The sequence below is a fragment of the Manacus vitellinus genome, unplaced genomic scaffold (genome assembly GCF_001715985.3).
Source record: "Manacus vitellinus isolate BGI_N305 unplaced genomic scaffold, ASM171598v3 scaffold_4_pilon, whole genome shotgun sequence".
NCBI lineage: Eukaryota > Metazoa > Chordata > Aves > Passeriformes > Pipridae > Manacus > Manacus vitellinus.
Genome location: NW_021940604.1, coordinates 9,364,018 through 9,388,028, shown reverse-complemented (window position 1 = coordinate 9,388,028; position 24,011 = coordinate 9,364,018). Strand labels below are relative to the sequence as shown.

Below are 24,011 nucleotides of genomic sequence, written 5' to 3'. Positions count from 1 at the left end.
AGAAGCTGTTCCTCTGCCATCCATCACCTACAAAGAAATTTCAATAACGTTATAGATTCACTTGTCACAAAAAGGGCTTTTAGCACATGCCTATTTCAGTTTGGAGTTTTTTTCTATGTGTTTATTTTTAATCGAGTCTTTGACAAGCTTAGTCACTCCATCTGTGTGTGTTAACATCACATCATTCTGCAGTGCTCTGGAATGATCACAAGTCTCAGGAAAGCAAATAAATATATAATATATACAAAATTTCCAGCAACTGTCTGCAAAGGTTCTAATGTGCACTGTGGATACAGGCTGTCTTTTCTCACCGTTGAACAATGAGAACAATCAGAGAAGATCTGATTGTTCTGGGTGTGGAAGACTCCATACAAGAGCACATTCACACTATTGCTGCAAGCTTCCTGCCAAGGTCTGCAAGGTCCCAATGTTCCAGACTACTCGCTTGACTTCTTTTCCAATTTACAAGTCTAAAATAATAAACCGTGTGACTTGTTTGGTGCAGTGTGTAAAGAAGCTGGAGAAAACTTAATAAATTCAAATGCACCAAAAAAATCTGGTCCGTATTTCAAAACAGCATTATAATCTCTTCCCCTTCATCACTAAGGCAAAGTAAAGCCAATTCTAGTGTGTTGGTGGCAGTGGCTCAGAGGGTTGGCACATGCATACTTTTAGACTATCTTTAATTTTTCTTAGAGGATAGCATTTTCACCATGTTGATAGATGCTCTTGTTACAGAAGGTGGCTACTACAGATCCTGACAGCCTCAAAGTTACGTTGGCAAGCCACAGACAAAAGTAATGTCATGGAATAGCTGACACCTGCAAGCAAGAAACTATTGTAACAGCTGTGTGCAGTCTTGGTGTAACTAACAAATCCAAAGGCTGCCCTGACCCGCACTCTATGATCTCAAAAACTGTCAGGAGGTGTCAGTATCAGCCAGTCCTGCTTTATGAACTTACCACATTCCTTAAAAAACCCAACAAAACCAACAATACAATAATGGAAGAAAAAAAAATCATTGTTGTAGAGCAGAAGAAAGGCCGCTTTCAAGCTGCAAGGTACTTAAAGCTCATGTTTATGTCAACAGTGACACAATCACAGTAACCAAATAGTCCAGGTCAAAACTGATGTTGCCACTCATACATTTCTCTTATAACAAGAAAAAATATCTGCCTTTTATAATTCAGAAATGGGATTGTTTTCTTGAATTACAATTTGAGATAATTCCTTTTCTAATGTTCCATTTTGCTTATCAAACTGCAGCAGCAGATGTTTTGGAAAAAATCAAATTCAACCATTTTTCTTTTCAGACCACATCTGGGAACAGTTCCTCTATTTGCTGGTGCATTTGAAAGTACTATATTCTACTGTCTCCTTGCATTTTCTTTACCTTCTTAATATTTGGTACACACAGTTGTTGCCAGCTACAAGGAAAGCTGGACAAATATACGGGCCCCAAACAACATAACTAATTGGAAAGGCGCAAAGCTTTGAGGTTCAAAGATAAATCACTTCTGCCTCTGGTGTCTGTATATTCCACTGTCTTCAGCAAAGTTGTACAGATACACTTGAAAACTAAGCTATTGTCATATCCAATGGAGTATATTTTGCCTTAAAAGATCTACTGTGTTCTGAAATGAGCTGCACTGTTGTTCAGCACAGATTCTTGTTTATCCTTAACCTGGGTAGAGCCTGATACTCAGCCCCTGGGCTCATCATTCTAAACGGCTCTCTAGTTACCTTAGTTACAATTAAAAAAAACTTTTTGATTGCTTTCTTGTGACCAAGACTTATATACTTCTAAAATAGCTGAGAATTGCTATTCTCTGGAAACATATAGAGAGTGATTGTGTTTCACACAGTATTTACTGGATAACTCTCGAATCCTGCTTTAGATAAATAGTTTCTGATTGTTTGCATTACTATACACAATTAAAAACAGACACTTGCTCAATTTCAAATTAACAGAAACACTGCCATGACTTAAATTCCTCTTTCTAGTAGACTGCTTTTTATTCCATCTGGAATTTGTATCCCTTACTTCATTCCAAAACAAATTTGTCTAGTCTTGCATGTTAATTGTCCCTAGTGGGTTTCAACCTAACCAGCACCTCTGCTCTTAAGTCCCCACCACAAAGAGAAGGTCCACTAAAACAAAAAGAGAATGTTTCTCCTGCAAACATATTGAAATTAAATCTCCATTGCCCAGAAGCTACCTCTGATCATATTAGCCTGTGGTGACACACATCTCAGTAACCACAGTGTTACTGGTGTTAGTGCTACTGCTTGTGGAGCAGCTGTCATGTCCTTAGGGTAAGCACCTTTTGCATCCAAGAGGAGAGCTCATGACCTGAAAGGAACTCGTGCCTGGTCATACAGCAACCATAAGTGCAAGGGGAAGATCTTTAATTTTCTTAGCTCCAGTAATCTCAAAGGTGAAGGTTTTAGACTGAGGAGAGACATTAAGTTTTCGATTACATAAAAGGTAATTGCAAACAAAGCAAAATAAGCACCCCTCATGTTTGCACCAATCTGAATTGGTACTAGTGATCTTAAAGTGAAACAAGCTGAAGTCAGAAAAGAAATTTCTAAAAGTGAAGTGCAGTCTGAAAGTGCAGCAAAGCACTGGCAACACCATCTCTGGCCACATTAAGAAGTTAGACAAACTTATGTCCAGAGTGATGAAGGCTCCTAACTGGAGCAAGGAACAGACTGGATGTCTTCTCTGAGTCCTTTCTTGGTATAGCTAAAGCTATATCAAATTAAATTTTGTTCATAATTTCCAAATTTTGAATGAAATCAGATGGCTGTTTCTTTGAAAATTTGATACTAGGAGATTTCATATGCATCCAGAAATCACTGTAACACTGGCACTGTAATTTATAACCACAAAGTTCTTTTTCTTTTTTTTAAAATCTCATATCTGCTACTACACATATAAAGTCTTATAGGTTTTTAACTCACCTAATGTGAAGGGCAACTATATTTCAGTTTTCTATTAGAAGAATATTGAGAACCATGATGAGATTATTTATGTACATAGAACCCCTTGCTTATACTTAGTAGGAGACTATGGAACAATATGGACCCTCTCATTAAGGAGGTTTCAGAAGCTCAGAGAGCAATCTCTGTGCATCTCCTCTTTGTGAGAGCTGCCAGTCTCTCTTACTGACATCGATCCACTGCTCTGTAGACCAAGATGCAGATACATCTTGTACACATGCCAGTTATTTGCTCAAAAGACATTTAAAGGAAAGCAACACAGGTAATTCATACAAACCAGTTCTATTAAATATCAACTGAAAGTATTCAGCACGCATCTCCAGTAATAATACAGTACTTGAACATCCAGTAATAATACAGTACTTTCAAATTAGTAGAATATCCTGTCTCTCTCACTTTACCTGAAGGAAGGAAAGATAGACACCTCTTTGCAACCACAGCAGGAGCTCAGAAACTAACATCTTGGATAAAAATGATTCATGCTTGTGCATAGATCAAGCATCTGGTACCTAATCTTTGATGAGCTAAAAACTAATTCATGATTCACTGGTTTGTACTTGCAAGTGACAAAATACGTTTTTCAAAACAGGACAGTCACTTCTTGGCCTTGGCCTAGGAAAGACAGAATAAGCACTTCAATGTATAAATTTCTCTTCAGAGAGATGCTTGTGTGTAACAAATACCTTGTCTAGAAATTTAGATCCCTCACTGAAATGGAAAAACTTTACATAAAAAAAAAAAAGCAAACTCTGACATTGAGTCAGAATATCTTTATGATAGTTCAATAATATCACAGTGGCCAAGAAAGAACTGCCCCCAAAATACAACATTTGGCTTAATCTATGCTTATAAGGATTTTGCTTGTGCCCCTATGCCAGCAAAGCCTCCAAATACAGACATATAATTACTTTTACCAGTACAAACTCCACTAGCATGAACTGTATGTGCTCTAGTAGTCAAATAACTCTTACAAATGCAGGTTTTATCTATATTAGAAGGTGACTCAGCAGTCTTATTCTGGCTAAATACAAAACTGCAGCAACTCAGAAGCAGATTCATAGAGGAGTCTGTCTTGCAGAGAATGGTAACTGGCAGAGATGACACCTATTGCTGTCCAGTTTTAATTCACAGCCTCCATACATCTGACAGTAAGCAGACCATTGATTTAGCTGCTGGTTCAATCAAGGGCACAGGAGCTAACAGGTAGTAGTACTCCTTACAGGAGTTAGCTTAAGGACAAGAATGAAAAGTGAAGGCTTTCAAGTCACACCTTGTTCACCAGAAGATATGTGTAACACAGCTCTTTCTACTTTCCAGTTTCTTCCTCTTGAAGGCCTGTAAGTTTTGCATCCTCTGGTTCCACTGCTTGCACCACTTGAAAAGTTATAACTTCAGATTAAGTGCAATTTGTACCAAAGAACAAAAAATGATAGCACAATTTTTATACTGTTTAAGGCAATTTCAACATTTGACCTACATTGAAACTACTCAATTACAACCATTTTGAGAGAATTTAAATAGCTGTTTTCCATACTGTACAAAGCCTTTCTTTAGCTTTGATACAGCTTCCTGAAAAACAAACTTTTCCCTGAGACAATATTATGAAGGCAAGAATCCTTCCAACAGAAGGAATTACTTCTGTTCTGGGTCACAGTCAATAAAGCAGCAATAAATCTTGTAATGTAACTCAACACACTTAAAAGTATTTAAAAATACCTGTAACAAACAGTGCCTGATAAACCATGGGAAAGCAAGGTTCAGCATTCCAGATGTCTTCAGATGCAACCACCTCTTTCAATGTGCTTCTCAAAGCTTCCTCCCAAACTAACTCATAACAGGATTTTGCCTGCAGCCTGTTTTTTGCAGTACAATCAAAGGGTTCTCAGGACTTAAAGGAACCCTTAAGTAACCATTATGCAGCTAAAATTTAATTGTCTTGGTTAGTCTGGCTTGTTTCAATGAGTGCTGCTCTTGACTTCCTTAAAGATGACTTGACTGCTACCACCTGGCCTAGCTTTCCCAATCCCACAGGCAGCTGTGGACTTTTATTGTGCCCATTTGTGAGTAAAATTAACTCTTTCCAGTCCTCAGTGAGGAGAAAACAACTGAGACAAATAAAGACCATCTAGGGACAGGAACATTCATTTTGTCAGGTCTATAAAGTGCTTGGCCCACAGAGAGCTGCCCCCATTCCTAACAGGCTTGCTACAAAACAAACAGTGTTCAGGACCACCAGTGATCCTTCAGACATACTCCTTTGGTCACAGTGCCAGAAGTCTACTATGTAGCTGAGGAAAAAGGATGTGCTTGGTAGCAAGGTTTCCTCAGAAAACTAGTTCAATGTAATATGATTATGTTGCACGGAGTCTCAGAGTCTCTTACTGGCTTTTCCAGACTGTTATGGCCTCTGTAAAATCTGCATGAAAATACATAGTTTCAAAAATACAAAGTGTCTTTCAGTTTTGTGGAAACTCAAGTTTCAAGGAAAGTGATTATAATAGCGACCTCAGTGAAGTCTGTACTATTCATCTCTTGTAAGACACTGAGAAAATCCACATAGAAGAAAGGCTTAATATAGTGAGCATGTTATTGCATTGAGCACTGTGCAATGCAGCAGAGGATTCAACAAGTCATTAAGGTACAGAAAACTTGGTGTTTGTACTTTGTTGCCCACAGAACTATGGCAGAACAATGAAGTTATATTAGATTTATTTGCAGAATTAAAGAAGCAAATGCAGCCTCTGAACAAGTCACTAAGACAGATGCTTTCTTGAACTCCATGTTCTTTAGCTGAACTCCTTGAGTTTCTAATGTGCCACTGAGCTGTTTTTACTCACCTGAGTAGCCAGTGAGCCTGGTGCACATCCACTCTGTGTCAACCTTTGCAGTCTTCTCTTAATGCCACTCAAACATCAAGATGATGAAATTAATCTGTTGTAATTGGGTATCTTTGCTAAAGAAAGAGCAGAAACGAGTGGGTTTTCCACGTGTGGATTAATTTCTGTGGTGCTGCCAAATGGTTTGTGTCCCTATAATCCAAAAAAAATCTCAAGAATAATGAAGTTGGTAAACTAGTACCTACTTTCCTGCATTAGGGAACTCAGTTTTCATTTTCATCAACTAAATCATGCAATGTCTGGAGACAAAACCTGGTCTGAATTAGCCTGTAATATAGCAAAAATCATCACTCTCTTACCGTAGGCACTCACTGTGGTAATTCTAATGCAAGATCCTTTACATGTTTCTTTTTTTTTTTTCTTTACCAAGGCCACAATTTATGTAGATTACATCTCATCAGATTACATATTACTTTCTATAATCACACATTTTCCCTACTTAGTTCTGTGAGTCAGCACAGGTGGGACACATGAACAACCACAAAACCATGGATGAAATGCAAAGACTAAATTTATTTCCGTTACCTCACCAACTGGAGGATTCCCAAAGCAGCACCCAGGCAGAGGCACACAGGTAGGGACACAGGCACCACGGAGCTTGGTCCATCCTAGAGGATCACTGAACCTGCTGTCTTTGCCTGTTTATCAGGGATTTGCACAGGCATATTTTCCCACTGTGCTTTGATCTTTCCCCAAGCAGAGCAGGAATCTCAAGTATGTCTGATAGGGTGCCTCTGAGTCTTTCACAAGGCTTTGTTATCTAAACACAGATGTTCTACTTGTCAAACACACAAGGCTAAACAACAATTAGTATGATATATGTGTTTTTCTACACCCCAGCTGCAAGTCACTTGAGTGTGTTTATAATCCTCCTTGCCAATCTTCCGCTATTATCCCACATTGCTCGTTCATATATCACAAAAAAACCCATTGTGCCAACAGGAGCTCAGGAGGAGAGGAAAAAACTTCAATACTTTACAAATGTGAAGGAAACAAACTGAAATTCACATTCCAGTATCTTCTCAGAGTTACAGACTGCTAAAAAGTGCAATTGAAGACTATCAGGAAAAACTTGAGATTTATTTTCAGTGTTCAAAATTAGGCCCTATTTGATGGAATTCTACATTTTCAGGCAGCATCTCCTGGCACATCAAGTTCTTAAGAAATGCAAATCAAGATGTGCAGCCATTTATCTTACCAGTTTGTTCATTGAAAAGATGTTCAGTACTCGTTCTCTTCTTTCCTCAGACCACCTCTCTTCACAAGCCTTTAGGTAACCAAAACAGACTATGGAGAGATTCCCACACTGTGGGCACAAACCACAACTTGATGTTGGGTGCTGAGGGCAGAGACAGATCCCACAGAGCGGTTAAGCGCACACTGCGAGTGCCCATCCAGGCTGTTACTGCCGGAGCGGTGCCACCGCTATTGGTAGCTGTCTGCAGTCCTTTCATGGGTGTGAGAATGAGGTGGGGTGGCTGAGGACACAGAGCTGAGTTCTAGTCTGTGGGAGCTGGGTGTGAAATGGGACAGTGAGCGAGAGCTTGGAGGGCAGGGTCAGTTTCTGGAGTTCTGTTGGAGGATCAACAGGTGCCATATGGGGTTGGGATTAAGGAAAGCAGACGTGCCAAGAGGCATGTCAAAGGGTTGGCAGATCACATTAGAAAAGGTGAGGTTATCTGCAGGAAATGCTCCTCTGAATCCACAGTCTAGCAAACTAAAAGATTTCATCTGTCTGTAAGAACCACCAAGGCTGGAGACCCTTATGCTGTCAGGTATGCACGTGGACTGGCACAGAAGCAGGAGTTGCTGTCCCTGATGGCATTTTCCCAACCAGATGAACTTTGGGAAATTCATGGTCTACAGACTAGGGCATAATGGACAATCCAGCTTAGATTCCTTTCATATTTATTATTCTCAGCAGGCCTTTCAAAAGACATACCAGTATTGCAAAGAAAGACTCTTGATGCTAGCAAGCCTCAAGCAGGATAAGGAAATACCTGTTAAAAGAATACTGCTAAGGCAGTCTAGACAATTAATAGATGACATGAGATCTGGCTTATCCAAAGAAGGAAACGTCCAATGAATGAGTAACAATCAGAATGACTTTTGAGAAAGATATTTCAGTTTATTGTCAAGACACTTTCTTCCCTCTTTTCTCAGCATTTTACATAACCTCTAATGTGGAATTTCAGTTCTAAGAGGTCACTACAATTTCCCAGATACTGGTGACCATTTGAGAGAGTATGTTTGTGGCACAGAAAGTAATTTTTGAGATACTTTGTTCCCCAAATCCAACATGGGTATATATGAGGTTGTCACGTCATGCAAGAAACTCATCCCATGAATTAGATGACTAATTTGTTGCATAGTCAGTCCTGGACTTCAAAGCTGCACTTCAGAAAAAGCTTTTATGTTACACAACTCGCTTGTCTTGGATTGTGCAGAACAGTTTAGAAACAAAGTACTGTTGGTAGATTTTTAAACTCAGAAATAACCTATCAACTGATTTTCATGTCCCCACAAGCCACAATCTTAAATTGTGACAAATTTTGCAAAATGCTGCATCAGTAAATGGAGAAAATCAGTTTTAGTGTTCCGTGTTGGAATAAATAAAGTGCTACCTCTTGAATATTACATCGAGGTACACTTTTTTCCCCTCTATATCACATCACAGAGATCTTTCTGTGGAATTTAAGTTTGGTTGATCCTGGATAACAAAGTTTTGCCCTAATCAATCAAGTGTGTTGTGTATGAGAATATGCCAGTCTCATTTGGCATCACCGGTGGCTTGGTACTGTGTATCCATAGCTTGCAAACGGATACAAGCTACCCTAGACCCAAACTTCGATTTTTGTGCAGCTGTATGACCTCTGCTCACAGCCAAATGCCCCCCATATATGTTTTCATTGTCTTAAGATCTCCTTTCTGAAATGTTCATTTGCTTTGTATTAGAACTCTATAAGTAAATACATTAAAATCATTATCACTCCTTAGTCTGTGACTGCTGTACTGACTATATATATCTGGGCTTTGCTTTTTTAATCCTTTTGACTACACTGCAGCTCCCAGCTGGCACAGTAATTTGCAATAATCATCATTTTCCAGGCAGCACAAATACAACATCCCAATTAAGGCAAAAAGGATGGGACCATCTTTCAGACTCCACTACAGCAGCTTCTCAACTGGTGACACTGCACTGGGCACTGAATGTTCTTGTCATTGTAATGCTCTTTCACCTGTTTTAAACTGACCTAGAAACCCTTCTGAAGGCAGGAATTTCTGTGTCCATTTTCTACAACCCAGTGTGAAAAGAGTGTTAGAAACATAGCTAGTAATTCCACTTGGAAAAATTAAACCAAACAGATATTTGACTGACTTTTAAAGAAGGTGTAGAAGAACAACATTCCTCTTCAGATGGCAGATAGAATATTTTCTTTCTTGTATTTCTTGTTTGTTGACAGATTTTATCTATGTTTCTTTGTAATTTACATGTGTCCCCCAAATCAGTTTTTACCATCTAAACACAAACTTTTACTGTTTGTTTTCAAGAGGTACTGAATATGTAGATACTTCTGCTATCTACATGTCCTGACAGATTTTCACTTTTTTTTTTTTCCCCTTCAGTAGCTAAAATTTCTGGTTTTATACTGAAGGATGGTGCACAAATAGAGCAGTATACTACAGACAAGGGCAACTCATGTACATTGTGTTGAACTTTCTCTCTTCTGTATACACCTCCCCCCATGCATATACACATACATTTGGATTCACTATTAACAAACAATTCGCTACTGAAAATCAATGACATTTTCCATTAGCATTGCTGGGAGAATTGATTGGCCCTTAAAAGGTTGGTTTCGCATTACGTGAAAGAACCCAACTGCAAAGAGCTAAATTTGCAACATAAAATGTACCCACATTCTGCTGGGGAAGCACTATCAAGGCTTTTACCCAGTTTTTCAGGATGATATATGGCATAGCACAACTTTATCAAACACCTTTGTATTTTACTCTGTTGAGTGTTTATTAATTCACAGCAGTATAGCCACAGTCAGGATCCAACACTGAATAGCTGCAAGATTTTAATGCTGCACTCTGATTTAAAGTTGATAACACCTTTTCAGAACAAAGAAAATTATCAAGACTTTTAGTTTTAAACATGTAAGAAATCTCTTCTGAAAGTTACTTAGAAAATAAACTTTAAGTGGGGAACTCAGAAAAATACCAATGACATTATACAGCTGTTGTGTTCTCTTTTGTGAGTACTGAAGTTATTTTGAACAGATAAAACGATTCCTCATTGCCACTGTAATTTTTGTATTATGTTGTTTTACCATTGAAGTTCACCCTTTTAATTCTCTCTTATAGAACCAAACAATGCATCATCTTGAATCACTTAAGTGTACTGTAGCAACAACTTTGTTGGAACAGAGACTGCTGCTATAAATGTTTTTTCCAGAACTTTGTGGTATCCAAACGACACCTTTCAAGATCTATTTGCTTGCAGTAGTACGAACACACCCATCCCTGTGCTGCATGCATGAGTGGCCTCTTTGCTTCAGGAAATTACTGAAAGTTTAGCAAGTTATCCAAACACAGGTGTCTGAAGACCTGTAGCCAGTCCACTGAAATCACTGGACGCAGAGTAGTTGGTAGAAATTAGGCAGGATGAATCTGAGCTTTAATCTTCCTAATCCCCCTTACTCTTTCCAGATTTCAGGCATGGTGTTTCTGTACAGAACCTTTCCAAGAGTTGTGCTCAAGCCCATAGCCACCCACTCAATGTTGCCTGTGGTATCCTAGAGCATTCCTCACTTCAGCCTATTATTGTTTCACTAAGCTCACCCAATTTGGTTGTTTTCCTCTTCTAAAATGTTGGGTTGGGTTTTTCCCCATATTTGACTGACTTTGGCCTTCTATACCCTTTGAATTAGGAGGAAACACATGGGCTAAAATTTTTCTTTCTTCTTTCTGTGACTATTCCATTGTTCCTTCGCCTTTTTCTCTCTTCCGTACTTGCTGAAACTTCTTTATCTTCAAGAATCTGCCTGCCCGCCCCGTACCTTACTCTGTGCATTCACTGCACTTCTCAGTAATTTCCCTGCTTCACCTTTTCTGCCATTATTCTGTGCCTTCTTTCAGGCCAAGCCTTATGCATGAACCAGCATCAAGTCCTGTTTCCTCAAAATCCCGTCTTCATCAAATCCACTTCTTTTCCAATTCTTTTCATTGATTACCAGTAGCCTTCCAAACCTCCTCTCACCAAGCTATTGCTCCTTGCATAACCTCCATCCTTTCGATTAAGGTAATAAATTCTCCTCTTCAACATACAAACAGTAGTGAAGACTTGCAAATGCCCCAGAGCCTTATGAATATATTAATGTAATAACTGGAGGGCTCTAATTCTCAGGGGGATTGGGGCTGCCTACATCTTACAGCAGTAAGAACGAACTTTGAACATAAACAGGTGAAGCATGGAATGAGTTCATACAGGGCAAAATTTAGAAAAAGACTGAAATTGAAAACCACATTCAGTAAGAGCTAAATCAGATATTAATCTCACATCTAGCTTCAATAATGATTCTTGTTTTAGAGGCAAACTGTAAACCAACTGTAAACTCTGAACAACCCCTATAACAGCATGATACATTAAGCATCAGGATGACAAGTCTGCTTTTTCTCTTTAGCACAGCCAAGTTTGTGTATGTGTGCTCCTCTCCCACTGCTCTAGATATCTTTAGCTGAGGTTTACAAAACTTAATCTACACCTGTTGACCAATATAGCCACAACTGCAACACCTCCCTATGGAGGATCCTTATTATAGAAGAAAGTAACTTTGAAGCTGCAAATGTGACAAAAATTTAAGTATGTTTTTCTTACTACAAATACATACACACTAAAGCTGTTGCAAGTACATAAAACATAGCCTAAAGCTGTCATGCTCTTAAGGTTTTGCAGTGAAAACTTGGTCCAAGGACTGTACTGCTGAGAAAACTGAGCTACTAACCAGTTCTGTGTGCTGCTACAGAGGATGATGCAGTGGGGAGATGACACAGTGATGCCTCCCCAAGAAAGTTACATCAGTTACCGAAGTATTATAAGCACCATTAAACATAATTCAGCACATTTAATGTATCTCACTCCATCTTATATTGTGCAAAATGTAGTCAGTAGCAATATCAGTAAGGCTACATGAACACTGCTTTCTGCATACTAGCCAAAACCTGAGCTTCAACCCAAATCACCTTACACCAGATGAGGGTTTTAGATGAGCATAAAGGCTACCCCCTGTGCCCAGAGAAGAAATTCAGCCCATGCTACACTGAAGTTTAATCTCACCTACCTGCATTGACAAGATGTACATTTAAGCTGGGACTTTCCAAAGAGTTCCCCATATAGCCTATAAAAGTGACTGGCAGTATCATCTGGCAAACATAAGGGAACCACGGAATTAGCTAGCTAAGCTCTCTCCTACAGGCATTTTATGCACAACGCTGCTGTAATTTTCTCCAGTGCAGCCATTTTTATTTTATTGTAAACAATAAAACAAAGCCTGAGTATTTTCCTGTCAGGATGGTGGTGTAAGGACTAGCTAGTATTTATGCATAGCTTTGAAAGGAACAGTACCTGCTGTGAAAAGGATATTGCCCTTTCATGTTTCATGTGGTCATCTCTGGGAGGTACACAAAATCAAGACTCTTGAGATGCTTAGCAGTGGCAGAATGTTTTGCACTCTTTGCAACAGAATGTAGTTCAGATCTGTGTTAATAATATCTGAAACAATCTACTTTATCCAATCAGGTTTTAATTTAATTTAAAAAATCCAATGGTTCTTTAAATATAGTTAGCACATAAAAATGGCAGAAATTTTACTGTGCACCAGTTAATCCCACCCTTGTTCCACTGAGTGCAGTTGAATTCACCCTCTCCACTTCATTTTAGTTCTTGCTTACTCTGCTTATAATCTAGTTCTCCAAGAATTTTAGTTTTCTGGGACAGGTTGCAAGTAGGAAAGAAATAGTAGAAACATTCACACATGACACTGGAAAAAGTTTAGTACTATTTCAATTTTTTTAGTCTCAGAATTGAGATGCCAAAATGGAATGTATATGTAAGTACACTTTAATTGTCTCTAAAGTGAATTAGTAAATTTTGCAATGAAAAATGGGAGATTAGTAGCTGGATGCATGGATTATGGCATTCAGTGGGTTGCCATACACTGTGGGACACATCTTTTGAAGGAGATTTTAATCAATTCAAAAGACAATATGGCAACTGGCAGGCTTTTTCTTTATTGAAGCAAAGTCACAGCATTTTCAGCACTATTCCCCTCTTATGAAGGGAAGAGTTAAACGAAGGCCCCTGAAATTTACATTGCTAACAAGTAAAGGGTTGAAGAAAGAGATTACAAGCATATTTCTCTAAAATAAATAATCTACAAAGAGTGCTTTTTCTTCTTAAAAGCAATCTAAAAATGTATAAATTCTATGGTACGGAGATCAAAAGATATTTTAACAACTTTCAATATTTACAAACAATACAAAAACTGCGCATGCCATCAAATGATGTAAAATTCTTCTTAAAAATTAAAAGCTTCACTCCTACTAAGAACCAAAAACTCCAGCCAATATTTCAGTTTTAATTAATTTTCTTTACAACTGGGAAACCGTTAAATGTTTTTATTATCTGTAAAATATACAATAAAAATGAACCTCACTAAATTATTAAGGTTAAAAAAGAAGAGAAATACTGCAGGCAAATCAAAAACTAAAGTAATTGTAACTTATTCTTTGGTAACCAAAAGTTAGCAAGTATCTGTATTTCAAGTGATGAAAAGTAATAGTCTTCCTGTTTTGACAAATGGAAGACAAGACTTCTGGCAAAACACAACTCCCAAGTTTCAGTTTTGAAAGACGGGCTCCACCTACAGCTTTGTAGTGCAAGTTCTAAAAGTCAAACTTTGCTTTCTAATTCAGAAATCTAACCGTCCTGGTTCCGGCCAGGACAGGGTTAAATTCCGCAGTAGCCAGGAGGGGCAGTTATCCTATACCACCTCACATCATTACCAGGGGCAGGGAACGGGGGGCTCTTCGAGTCTGGGTAGTGTGGCTGAGGTTCATGTATTACTGGGCTTCTCCTACACTCTGTCATTAGTATTGTTGCTGTTACTGTTTTCTTATCTCATTGCTGTTTTCAGTCAATTGTCCTTATCTCAACCCGTGATCCTAGCCTTTTGTGCCTTCAATTCTCCTCTCCAGCCCTCAGCAGTGGGGAAGGGGAGGAAGGAGGGAGGGAGTGGCACACGGTTTAGAGTGTTTCAGTGGGAAGACTAAATTAGGGAATATCATTCCTAAACCACAATAGTAACCCTTCCAAATTCTGGTAGTACACTGCTTCATTCCTCTCCCACTTTCCTGTTGTCTGCTTGCATCCTCTGCAGACATCCAGTTGTTCCAGTTCTCTAAGGGAATACTCCAGTCAAGAAAGCAATTCACTTGGAAATGAGTGTTTCACCAAGCATATGTGTGTGGCTGCACAGCAGCTAGTAGTGTGCTATAAAACTCAGCTCCCTTTTCCATGTTAACTATGTATTTCATTTTCCCTCAGGAAAAAGAGTAAAAAGTACAGTACCCTGGACCAATTCAAAACCTGGTGAGCTAATTGCTCAAGCAGGACACGCTTCATCGAACACTGGGTCACAACCCAGTAATAAGCCATGCAACCCCAGCACCAACCCTACTACCTTCTCATAGTTGAATGGGCCTCACTGTGCCTCTCTCTGCTTAACATATGCACTACGCTGCACCACTACAAGGCTTTTGAACCAAATATCCAGCTTGTACCACAGGAGCCTTCCCATTTCAGGCTTATTCCTAAATTTTTCTTGCACAACTGCAGTCTCAAGAAAAAGAAAAACATCACACCCCTATAGACTCTGAGAAAACTTCCCTCCCACCCCACAAGAGGACTTCTAAGGGTTTACACAAAAAATTCAACTGTTAACTTTCTTTAAGCTACAGACCACTCATTCAAAGCAAGTGCTCCCCAACCCAACCCAACCATGCAGAACCACCATCGCTTTAGCATTTAAACATACACATGCAGTTCATGGAATAAATGCTCAGCAAAGTAAACTTGTCCTGGTCTGGGCTTTCTTCGGGAATCTAGTCCTCTGTGATTTTCTAGACTAATAGCCAAAGCCTTCTGTCACACTGCCTTTTAACTTTCTTCAGCTGAAGGGCTTAGATACTTCCTTGAAGTACCTGGTTGAGTCATTAAGTCTAGATGGGCTGGATCCAAGGTCTCCTTGCAACCTGCCTCCTCAACATATGCAAAATCATTCATGTCCATTTCATCACTGTTAAACATATCAAGCTGCCTCTCTTGCTGCTCTTCCAAAGTTCTCCGGACCCTGCCCTCTGACTGTTCCACCACTTCCCCATCTCCTTCACTAATGACAGTCATGGGGCTGCTCTGAATGCGGTTGCGGACGTTGTACTTGCTGCTGGCAGCAGACGGGGGTGTTCTTGACCGGCCATACCTAGTGCCAGAGAAAGACATACTCCTTGGCATCAGGCCCTCACTCTTGGCCCACTCTTCCTGGGCCCGTTTGCTCTTGCTGGGTGAGCAGCTGGCAGGGCTGTCAGAAAGGTCAGCAGGGGCATCTGTCTTTGTCCGGTGGAACCGCGGGTCCGTATTCTTCAACATCTCTGCCGCAGACATCCGGGAACTGGTGTCACAGCGGCTCCCTTTCTTCAGCAGCAGGGCTTTGAAGTTGTCATTGCTGGTGCTGCTCTTGCGAACACTTCTCTGAATAGATCCAGCTTGTTTGAGGGTAGCTAAATTTGGGGAAGCACCAGTGGGAGTTACGGGGGGCGACGGAGAATGGTTGCGGGTACGGTCATCTTCAGAATCTTTACGGCCAAGGACTTTCCTTTTGGATCTGAGTTTAAAACACAACAAAAAAAAAAGGACCAAAATTAAACATTTTGCCTCCCCTAATTAAACTCAGTTTAGACGAATGACAATGAATTAAGCTAAAGCAGAGAGAGGGGAAAACGGAGAAGTAATCTAAATCTGAAGCATGAATAAGAACACCACCAGAACTGTACAGGCATTAATGCAGGTACTGGAGGTATAAGCTAAGTTTATTCCTCTTTTCCTGCAAATCTGGAACAATGAAACTACTAAAACTGGCAATACTGATGTACAAAACACTTTAGCAAATTTTGTATATCAGATTTTCGAGAGTCAGTATTAAACTGCTAAGACTAATATCCTATAAAGATTTAGACTCAACGCCATTTCTCTGTTAGTTTAGGGACTTGATTCAAAATATGTCATCTAGACTACACTGGGTTGTTTTGTTTTGTTTTACTATTTCATTTGACACTCTGTGGAGAACAGGTGCACTTTCCTTTAGAAAAGGACACTGAAATACACTGCTGCTGAAGTTCAGATGGAGAAAAGGGAGCCACATGTAACCATTCTGGATTAAATGATTAAAAAAAAAAATTCCCTCCCTAACCGAAATAGTAAATAAATAATGAAAAGAGTTTTCCAGTTTCTCTTAAGATGCATGGACAAAATTCACAGTTATGTTGGTGCTCTGTCATTGCAACTCTTCAACTAAATGAAGGAGAGACCAACTTCCTGACAAGAAAGTTCTCTTTCCAAATGAAAGGGTGAAGTGTTTTTCAATTTAAATGTAAAGTGCAGGGATAACAAAAGCAAAATTAAGAAACAATCATGGAACTGGGAATAAGTGGAAACTGCACTTCTATTGCTCCATTTTCACATTATTAGAAAACTTAAAGAAATGTACATGCCTGGTATCTGTGGCAAAGCCGCTTTGCTTCTTTGCTGACAAAGCAAGAATTAATTCAAAAAGATCATATAAAGCCTATTTTTAAATATGGCATTTTGGAAGAAGTTTAAAACAAGTCAGCAGACTTGTTACAAATACAAGATTATCATGCTGTAATTCCATAATAATTTTTATCAAGCATGTGCTCAATACAGACCATTCCCCTTGTAAAACAGGTTTCTACTTAATGTGATCTTTAGCTTTACTTTCTTAAAAGCCTTGAGATTTTGCCAAGGCAAATTCAAATGTTTTTATGCATTGTATTAATATTTAAAAAAAAACCCTGAAAACAAAGTAGAAGGATACATTGTCTGAGTAGGTGGTAGCAACAGACATTGCCATAGATCTGCCAAGACTTTGGAGTGATCCTGTCTCTCTTAAGTGGTGGTGAAGTTTATGCACAGATTACTTATGATACCCCCACAGACAACTGTATCACCTGTTATTTTCAGCAGCTCCTGCTGCCTCCACCTGTCTTTCTGGAAGAAGAATGTAATACCAATATCCATTCAGCCTGAGGATGAATGGACACCAGAAGACAGCACAGAGATAAAATGATGACTTCAACAGCAGCAAACATACAAACCTTGTCTAGATTTAACTGTGTATTAATATTGTAGGCAGCAAATTTTTTTGGTGCTTGGATGCTCTGCAAGTCTGTATGTGAGCATGTGCATGCATTTGTTAAAGGGAAAAGATTTTCCTTCATTAGGGTTTTGGCTGCCTATATGTATCTTTAAACACTGCAATGTTGGGGTTGTACTGTGCCAAACCCCAAATTAAATTAAAAATAAAAAATAAAAAAAATAAAAAAAATTCAATTGCAAAGATCTGCAGGGGAAGACTTTGTTATCCTAGCTTGGATTAATCCAGTAAGACTGTGAATGCAGTGCAGAGCAGTCAGTTTGCTGTCAGCATGTAATCAGTTTTTCTCAGTATGTATGAATTATGGAAGAAACTTAATTTTAAGAACCAGATTTGGTTTTGGTGGCTTTTCAGACACAGGTAGGGTATATATTTAAACAAAACTGTGACTTAGAACTTAAGTTGTTCTTTCTGTCCTTAACACACATACCAGTAAATTTCTTGTCTTACTCCAAAGCATATATATTCGAGAGTGCCAATCACTGAAATAATACCTTTTAGAAATAGTGAAGGGAAAACCAAAACCTTTTTTATTAACAACCAAGGAAGATAGTGGTTCAAGTCTAAAGCCAGCAAAAGCAAGGTCTTAATAAAAAATGTGACAGTTTTAATTATGTCACATCCAGTTCCATTGTCCATTTCCCCATAAACTCACAAATTACATGTGTGTGCACAGACACAGAGATCCACTCTCTATCTGCATACATAATGGAGAAAGGCTCCTGGTCAGAATATTTCATTCTAAAACCAGATTTGTTGCAGTTCTACTGAGTGCCATGCAACATGAATGCAACAGACCATTTTTAGAACATCTCCTACAGGCCAAGTCCTAAGGGGTAACAGTAAATTATAAAAAGTCAGTATCATATATATGCAATTTCTGTAAAATCTGAAAGGGAGTAGTTTCAAATATGAAAAAAAATAGCATTTGCATCCAAAGTGCTACAGGCTCCCAGCTGCTCTGCCTGTTCCTCATTCCTGATGCAAAACTCGGGCACAGATGTGCAAACTGACTAAACACCTGGATAAACCCACACGGAGCTGCTGAGCACATTCATTGTCAGTAACTGCACCCCCTCTGCAGTTTGCAGTATAAGACAAAGCCGCAAGATGGTGCTACAACTACACCCAATCTAGTCTACAGGCAAGGTCTGTGTGTGCTGTTTAAATGGTGCACACGTTTCCTTTTGTGGTTTAAAGCTTTTATTTGCTTGAGGTTTTCTACTTTTTCTTTTTGAGAACCTAATGTGAACAGCACAGAAATCTAGCTGCCGTTCAGGGTGATTTTGTTTTCAAGGGAAATGAATAATGTCATTAATAACAGAGCCAGTATTGCACATTTCATTCATGAACCAGTTTGACACAAAACACCCGACCTCAGGCTGGATTATGGCAAACTATAATCCAGCGTTTGCCATATGTTTTGCCATATGACTGACATGTTGTGTTACTTGCCAGTTTCAGCCACGCTTGCCATGAAGCATTAGCGTTGAGCCTCTGTCCCAAACTGCACCATATAAGCAGCGAAGAGAGTAAAAAGATGGAGAAGAACAAGAATGAAAACAAAAAGATACACAGAAAAAGCAACAGTAGAGTTAATATGGCAGATTGAGAACAGTACAATAACTACTAGACATAACTTGGTATTTTAAGGGGCAAGATATTTATAATATAATCTACATTGATTTAATCTGGTCATTTCTAGTTCAGAATGGATTACGTATATTTGTAAAACAATAAAAGGCAAGTTCTTTTCCTTATCTTTTTCATATATAGCCTTAGTAGAAAGCTGATAAATATGTGCTTTTTCATAAAGCAATGACTGTTGCAATTGGGTGTTTTAGTAAATGTTAAACTAATTTTTGAGAGACCTACCGGACCCTGACAGCGTGGGAAGGGCAATTTCTGCAGTACCTGTGAATGGCTGCAAAAAGATCTTCAGTAGTCCTTGGTCTTGCTGGCGTTGCCACTCCATCCGTCTCTTCCCCATAACTACAGCTTGGCAGAAATGAACTATTTGCTGTATCTGATTCAAACACCTCCACTATACAGAGAGAATGAACAAAACTGTCAGTCCATCATGTGAATCCAACAGGCATATAATCCTGAAACCAGACCTTGCTGCCTCTAAGGCAAAGCATCTGAGAGACTGAGTGCACCATTGTCATAACTGTGATTTCAGATCAACATTTGCTTAGGAAACTGCAGTGCATGAAATGCTTGTGTTTGGTCACACATACACAGGCAGAAGAAATACAAGAAAATTTGTATGGTTTCCACTGAAATGCAAAAGCAAAATTTACAAAGCTAACTATGTTTTCATAGCATGCTTTAATACCAGCACAGTCAGATAAAGCATCATTTTCTTTCCATGTCTGCAATGAGAAGTCAGAAAGTAATTATAAGAAATCTCATAAAATATTAATCAGATCCCTGCAACTTTCTTTAGTCCTTTAGTTATAACAACCACAAGAGGTTCTTTCCTCTACAGAATCCCACCTCAATGCTAGGATTGCCATGCTCACTCCCCAGCTGCTTTAAAACAGCTACTGTTGTATATGAAGAAGAGTCAGAGAAAAGAGACTCACCACTTTCGTTCTCTTGAGATAGGTGCCCGTCAGCATTACTGCCGCTGTCTTGGCTGCTGCCTGAACTGCTTCCTTCATCAAAAGCAGACTGCTCCTCCTGCCTGGGCTCTTCTTGAACTGGTGATGCAGCAGGCTGTACCACAAAGGCATTCGCTCCCCCTGCCTCAGAGAAGGTGAATCCAGCAGCTCCTCCCTCAGGAACCAGGCTGCCAGAGTCCATCTCGCTAGAACCGAGTCCATCTGTAAGACAATTTCTCGCCTCCTCGCAGTGTGCAAGCACAGTGTCTCTCTTAGTCGGACTTGATGTGCTTCTGACAGTATCACTCACTTCAGCTGCTTTCTCCACTGTAAGATCTAACTGTGGAGGTGGTACAACAAGGAACAGTTTAGGTTTCTTAGAAATAGGAGGTGGTTTCTTGCTTGGCAATATGACCTGAACCTTGTCAGGAGATGCTGGTGACCCCTGAAGTGACATGCCAGAAGGGAGGTCTTCACTCTGCACTGAAGACTCAGGTGTGTCATCAGTAGCTGTCCCCAGTGCATAGGCTTCAGAAGACTTTTTTAGACCTACTGCACTCACAGGCTTTTGATCACTGTCAAGCGCAGGTGTGTTATCAGAGAGAATGAGAGGAGAACCCCGAGACAGCGTTTGAACTGCATTTTTAAATGAAGTGCCTTGAGTTTTCATTTCCTCGTTGCCTAAGCTGCTACTGAGTCTCAGTGAGAGAGATGGCTTTAGGGAAGACTGTGACGATGAATTTACAGTACCCTTCTCCTCAGACATGGCTTCAGAAGCAGATTCAGGTGATGGTTCACCTTCTGTCACTTTTTTCACAGACCTCAACTGCACCATTTGCAATGCTTTGGTAGTTACTAATGGCATCACAGGTCTCGATGAGTCTTGCTTGTTGAGTGCCTGTTTCACTGGACTGTAGCAAGAATCTTCCTGGTTGCGTTTCTTAAAAGAATACTGTGGGTATATTGTTGCACCTTTTGTTAACTTGGGATCAAGAGGTGGTGCTGGTGGTGGGACAGCTAAGGGGCAAGTAGGAGGAGGAGGAACAGGGGAAGAGAATGAACTGATGGAAGCTTCTTGCTGTAACCATGGGACAGTCTGAGCAAAGGAAGAATTTACATTAGCTTCTGGTGGAGGAGGGGGGAATGTGGGAGAGGCTGGCAATGGTGACAAATCCATGACTTCTGCTGGAGGAGGAGGAGGGGGAGGAGAAAGTTCGGGGCAATGTGGAGGTGTTGAAAGAGGAGGTGGCAGAGGAGGTGCACCAGAATCTGGAGGAGGGCTCAGGGCGGGGTCCAATTTCTTCACACTCACGCTCCCTTCGGTAGATGTATTTGAAGAAAGAGAAGTGGAGGATGAAGACATGGAAACTGAAGACAGAAGAGAGGATTTCCTCTCAGGCACTTTAGGCTTCAGCTTGGATTTCCCATTTCCTGATGATGCAGGTTTTAAAAGTACAGGCACTGGAGTAAGCGCAGTGGGTGTATTGGACTGGCTGGAGTACCCACTCGATGGCGACGTGACTCGGTGGGATTTCTCCGGAGAAGTGCTCTTTGGTTTCGCCAGCCCACTGGGCACTTGTGGCACAGAAGCCCTTGAGCCATCACTGAAGTGGCTGATGCTGTAATCGCTGAGAGCAGACGATGTACTGACAGAATGGGTCACTGGGGATTTCACCTGGTCGTCTGCCACTGCGGCATAGTCGCTGTAATAGCCCCACTGGTCAGCATACTCTGACTTGATGCTACTTGTTTCACTCTGTGAGGGAGTGACTGTGCAGATGGAGTAAAGGTTTGGAGCAGTGGTGGACATCATGCTGCTGCTTGCACTGACCGAGCTTTGGCTGCGGGAGCGCAACACCCAGGGATCCTCATAATCACTGGAGGGGCTCTGGGAAGGGGAGCTGCCATTTTTGCACTTGAGATTTAACTGCAGAGAATGCTGGAGGGTGGCAATGAGGGTTTCATCAAGTACCTGTCCACTGGATTGGACTTTTTTCTTAGGCATCCTTCTGAGCGAGTCTGTTCTGGACGGTGGCAAAGGCGGTTTCTTGGCCTTTTTCAGAGAGATGTTTCTTGCAAGAGATTTGTCACCTTGGCCTGACTGGTCAACCTGCTGTTTCTTCTCCTTTCCTTCGAAGACATTTATCACACTGTCTCTGGGATTCCCAAAACCATTAGTATTATTGCATGGCATGTCTGACTTCAGCCCAGAGTCCATATGCATGGAACTGTAATAACCATCATGGTCAACAGAATACACAGAAGTAGAATCATCCCTGACTGATGTCCTCTCCAGGCTGCTGCTGCTCAGGTTGCTACCAGGAGTGGCACAGCCTGGTGTGGTACAAACCACCTTGTGTGAAGGAGTCTCACTGTTTTCTGAAGACTTGTACAACCAATGCTCTGTGCTGTCTACTGTTGCCTGTGCTCGCTCCCCGGAATAGCTAGATTCACTCCTACCATCGCTGTCCTGGGAAGGGTTTGGTAAAGCAACATTGTTCCTGCAGCTGTAGCTTGTGGTCTGAGACCCAGCCTCTGCATTCCCAGGAGTGCTAAGAGAGACAGCAGAGTCACCAAGAGAAAGCATCATGACAGTATTAGATGGGATGGTATCTGAAGTCTGTGAGTGACGTGTGGAGCTACTCTCACTCCAGTTACCACTTGAAGAGTGGTGGTCTTCTTTCCCACTTATTGCACTGCTGGTAACAGGATTGTCTCTTGGATTTGGGTAGGCAGTGGAGCTGTTTATTTTACTGTCCAATGAACCAACACTCTGGGCAGCATGAATAATGATAACTTCTGAGGAGGATGACAGTGTTGCATTGGGTATGATGCTCGTTGAGTAGGTGGCATGAGGAGAGACCACACATGCTGGGCTTGCAGACTTCTCACTATCACAGCTTCTCACCTCTTGAGACTTTGGCCTCGACAGTGTCCCCATCGTGGGATTATTCCTCAGATGCACAACGCTATCATCCACTTGCAATTTACTTATCTGGTGAGTTAAAGTGCCAGCAATGTCTTCCGTCTGCCTAGAGATGCTCTGTGTCTGGTCTAGGGACTGCAGAGATACTCTTGCACCAACTCGAGGCAAGCTGTGAAAACCTATGTCGCTATTTGGGCGAGAAGCAAATATAACTGCAGCAGAATCACTCATCACTGACATGTTTCCAGATGAGCTGGAGAACTGAGACATCTGGGCTGCAATGCCTTGTCCTTTCTGTGCTCTTATTCTTCTCATTGAAGGGGGCACAACTTTAACTTCCTCCGTCTGGCAGCTGGTGTCCTTGGTTTCCGAGCGCTGCATAGCAGAGCGATAGCTGTCTAGTCTCCCTAGTGTGGAACAGTGATCTGGGACATACATCGAATGCCCTCGGAAATCACTTTGGCCAGCGCCAACTGCTGGAGTCAAAATAAAATAATTATTTCTTGAAGCACAAACTCACATTTATCTTCTCACTCATTTAAAATCAAAACTCCCCAGCAAACTGCTTGATCCCCACGTTCCCGCAGGCTATGCCTTCTGAAGAAAAATCTGCAACAATGGATTTTGCACAAGCATTGTCTGTTTTCTGCATTTCTCTTCCCTTTTTCATTATTACCAGGAACCTCTCTTGCTTACAGAATCGTCTGTGCTCCTGCCACACATTCGACCCATGAAATCCTCTGTTTATGACATGGTAATAATTTCCATAGTAATCAGTTATGTCAGAAACCAAGTAGCACTGTTTGACTTCCAGTAGGCAATGCAGCAGGAACAGACAAAAGCCTGAGAAACGTGAAGGGTGTTCCCATGCTAATGCCTCATGCAATAAAGAAAAGGGGAAGGAAATCTGGAGACTAGTATGAATAAAAAGATCTGCTTTTTACAAGCCTTACACTTCAGAAAAAAAAATTTCAGGGAACACTGACAGCTCTCCAAGTCCTGCAGTTTGTCTGAAAGAAGGCTAACATGGAAACATGCATTGTTTTACCACAAATAATAC

General features: G+C 40.5%; 1 protein-coding gene across 5 annotated transcripts in view; it reads right to left on the bottom strand.

Annotated features, from left to right (window-relative positions):
* Positions 1-9,509: 9,509 nt before the first annotated feature.
* Positions 9,510-24,011, bottom strand: part of NHSL1 (NHS like 1) — a 56,059-nt gene continuing 41,557 nt past the window's right edge. For 2 of the 5 annotated variants that reach the window (XM_018078296.3, XM_018078298.3), the window contains 3 exons: positions 20,008-23,427; positions 19,334-19,463; positions 9,510-15,850 (listed from right to left, as the gene is read on the bottom strand). In XM_018078296.3, the coding sequence (XP_017933785.3) occupies positions 15,127-15,850; positions 19,334-19,463; positions 20,008-23,427 (4,274 nt within the window). In that variant the 3' untranslated portion in view covers positions 9,510-15,126. Of the gene's footprint in view, positions 15,851-18,874; positions 18,927-19,333; positions 19,464-20,007; positions 23,428-24,011 lie in introns of all 5 variants that reach the window. The other 3 variants (XM_018078297.3, XM_018078299.3, XM_018078300.3) reach the window with 2 other exon arrangements.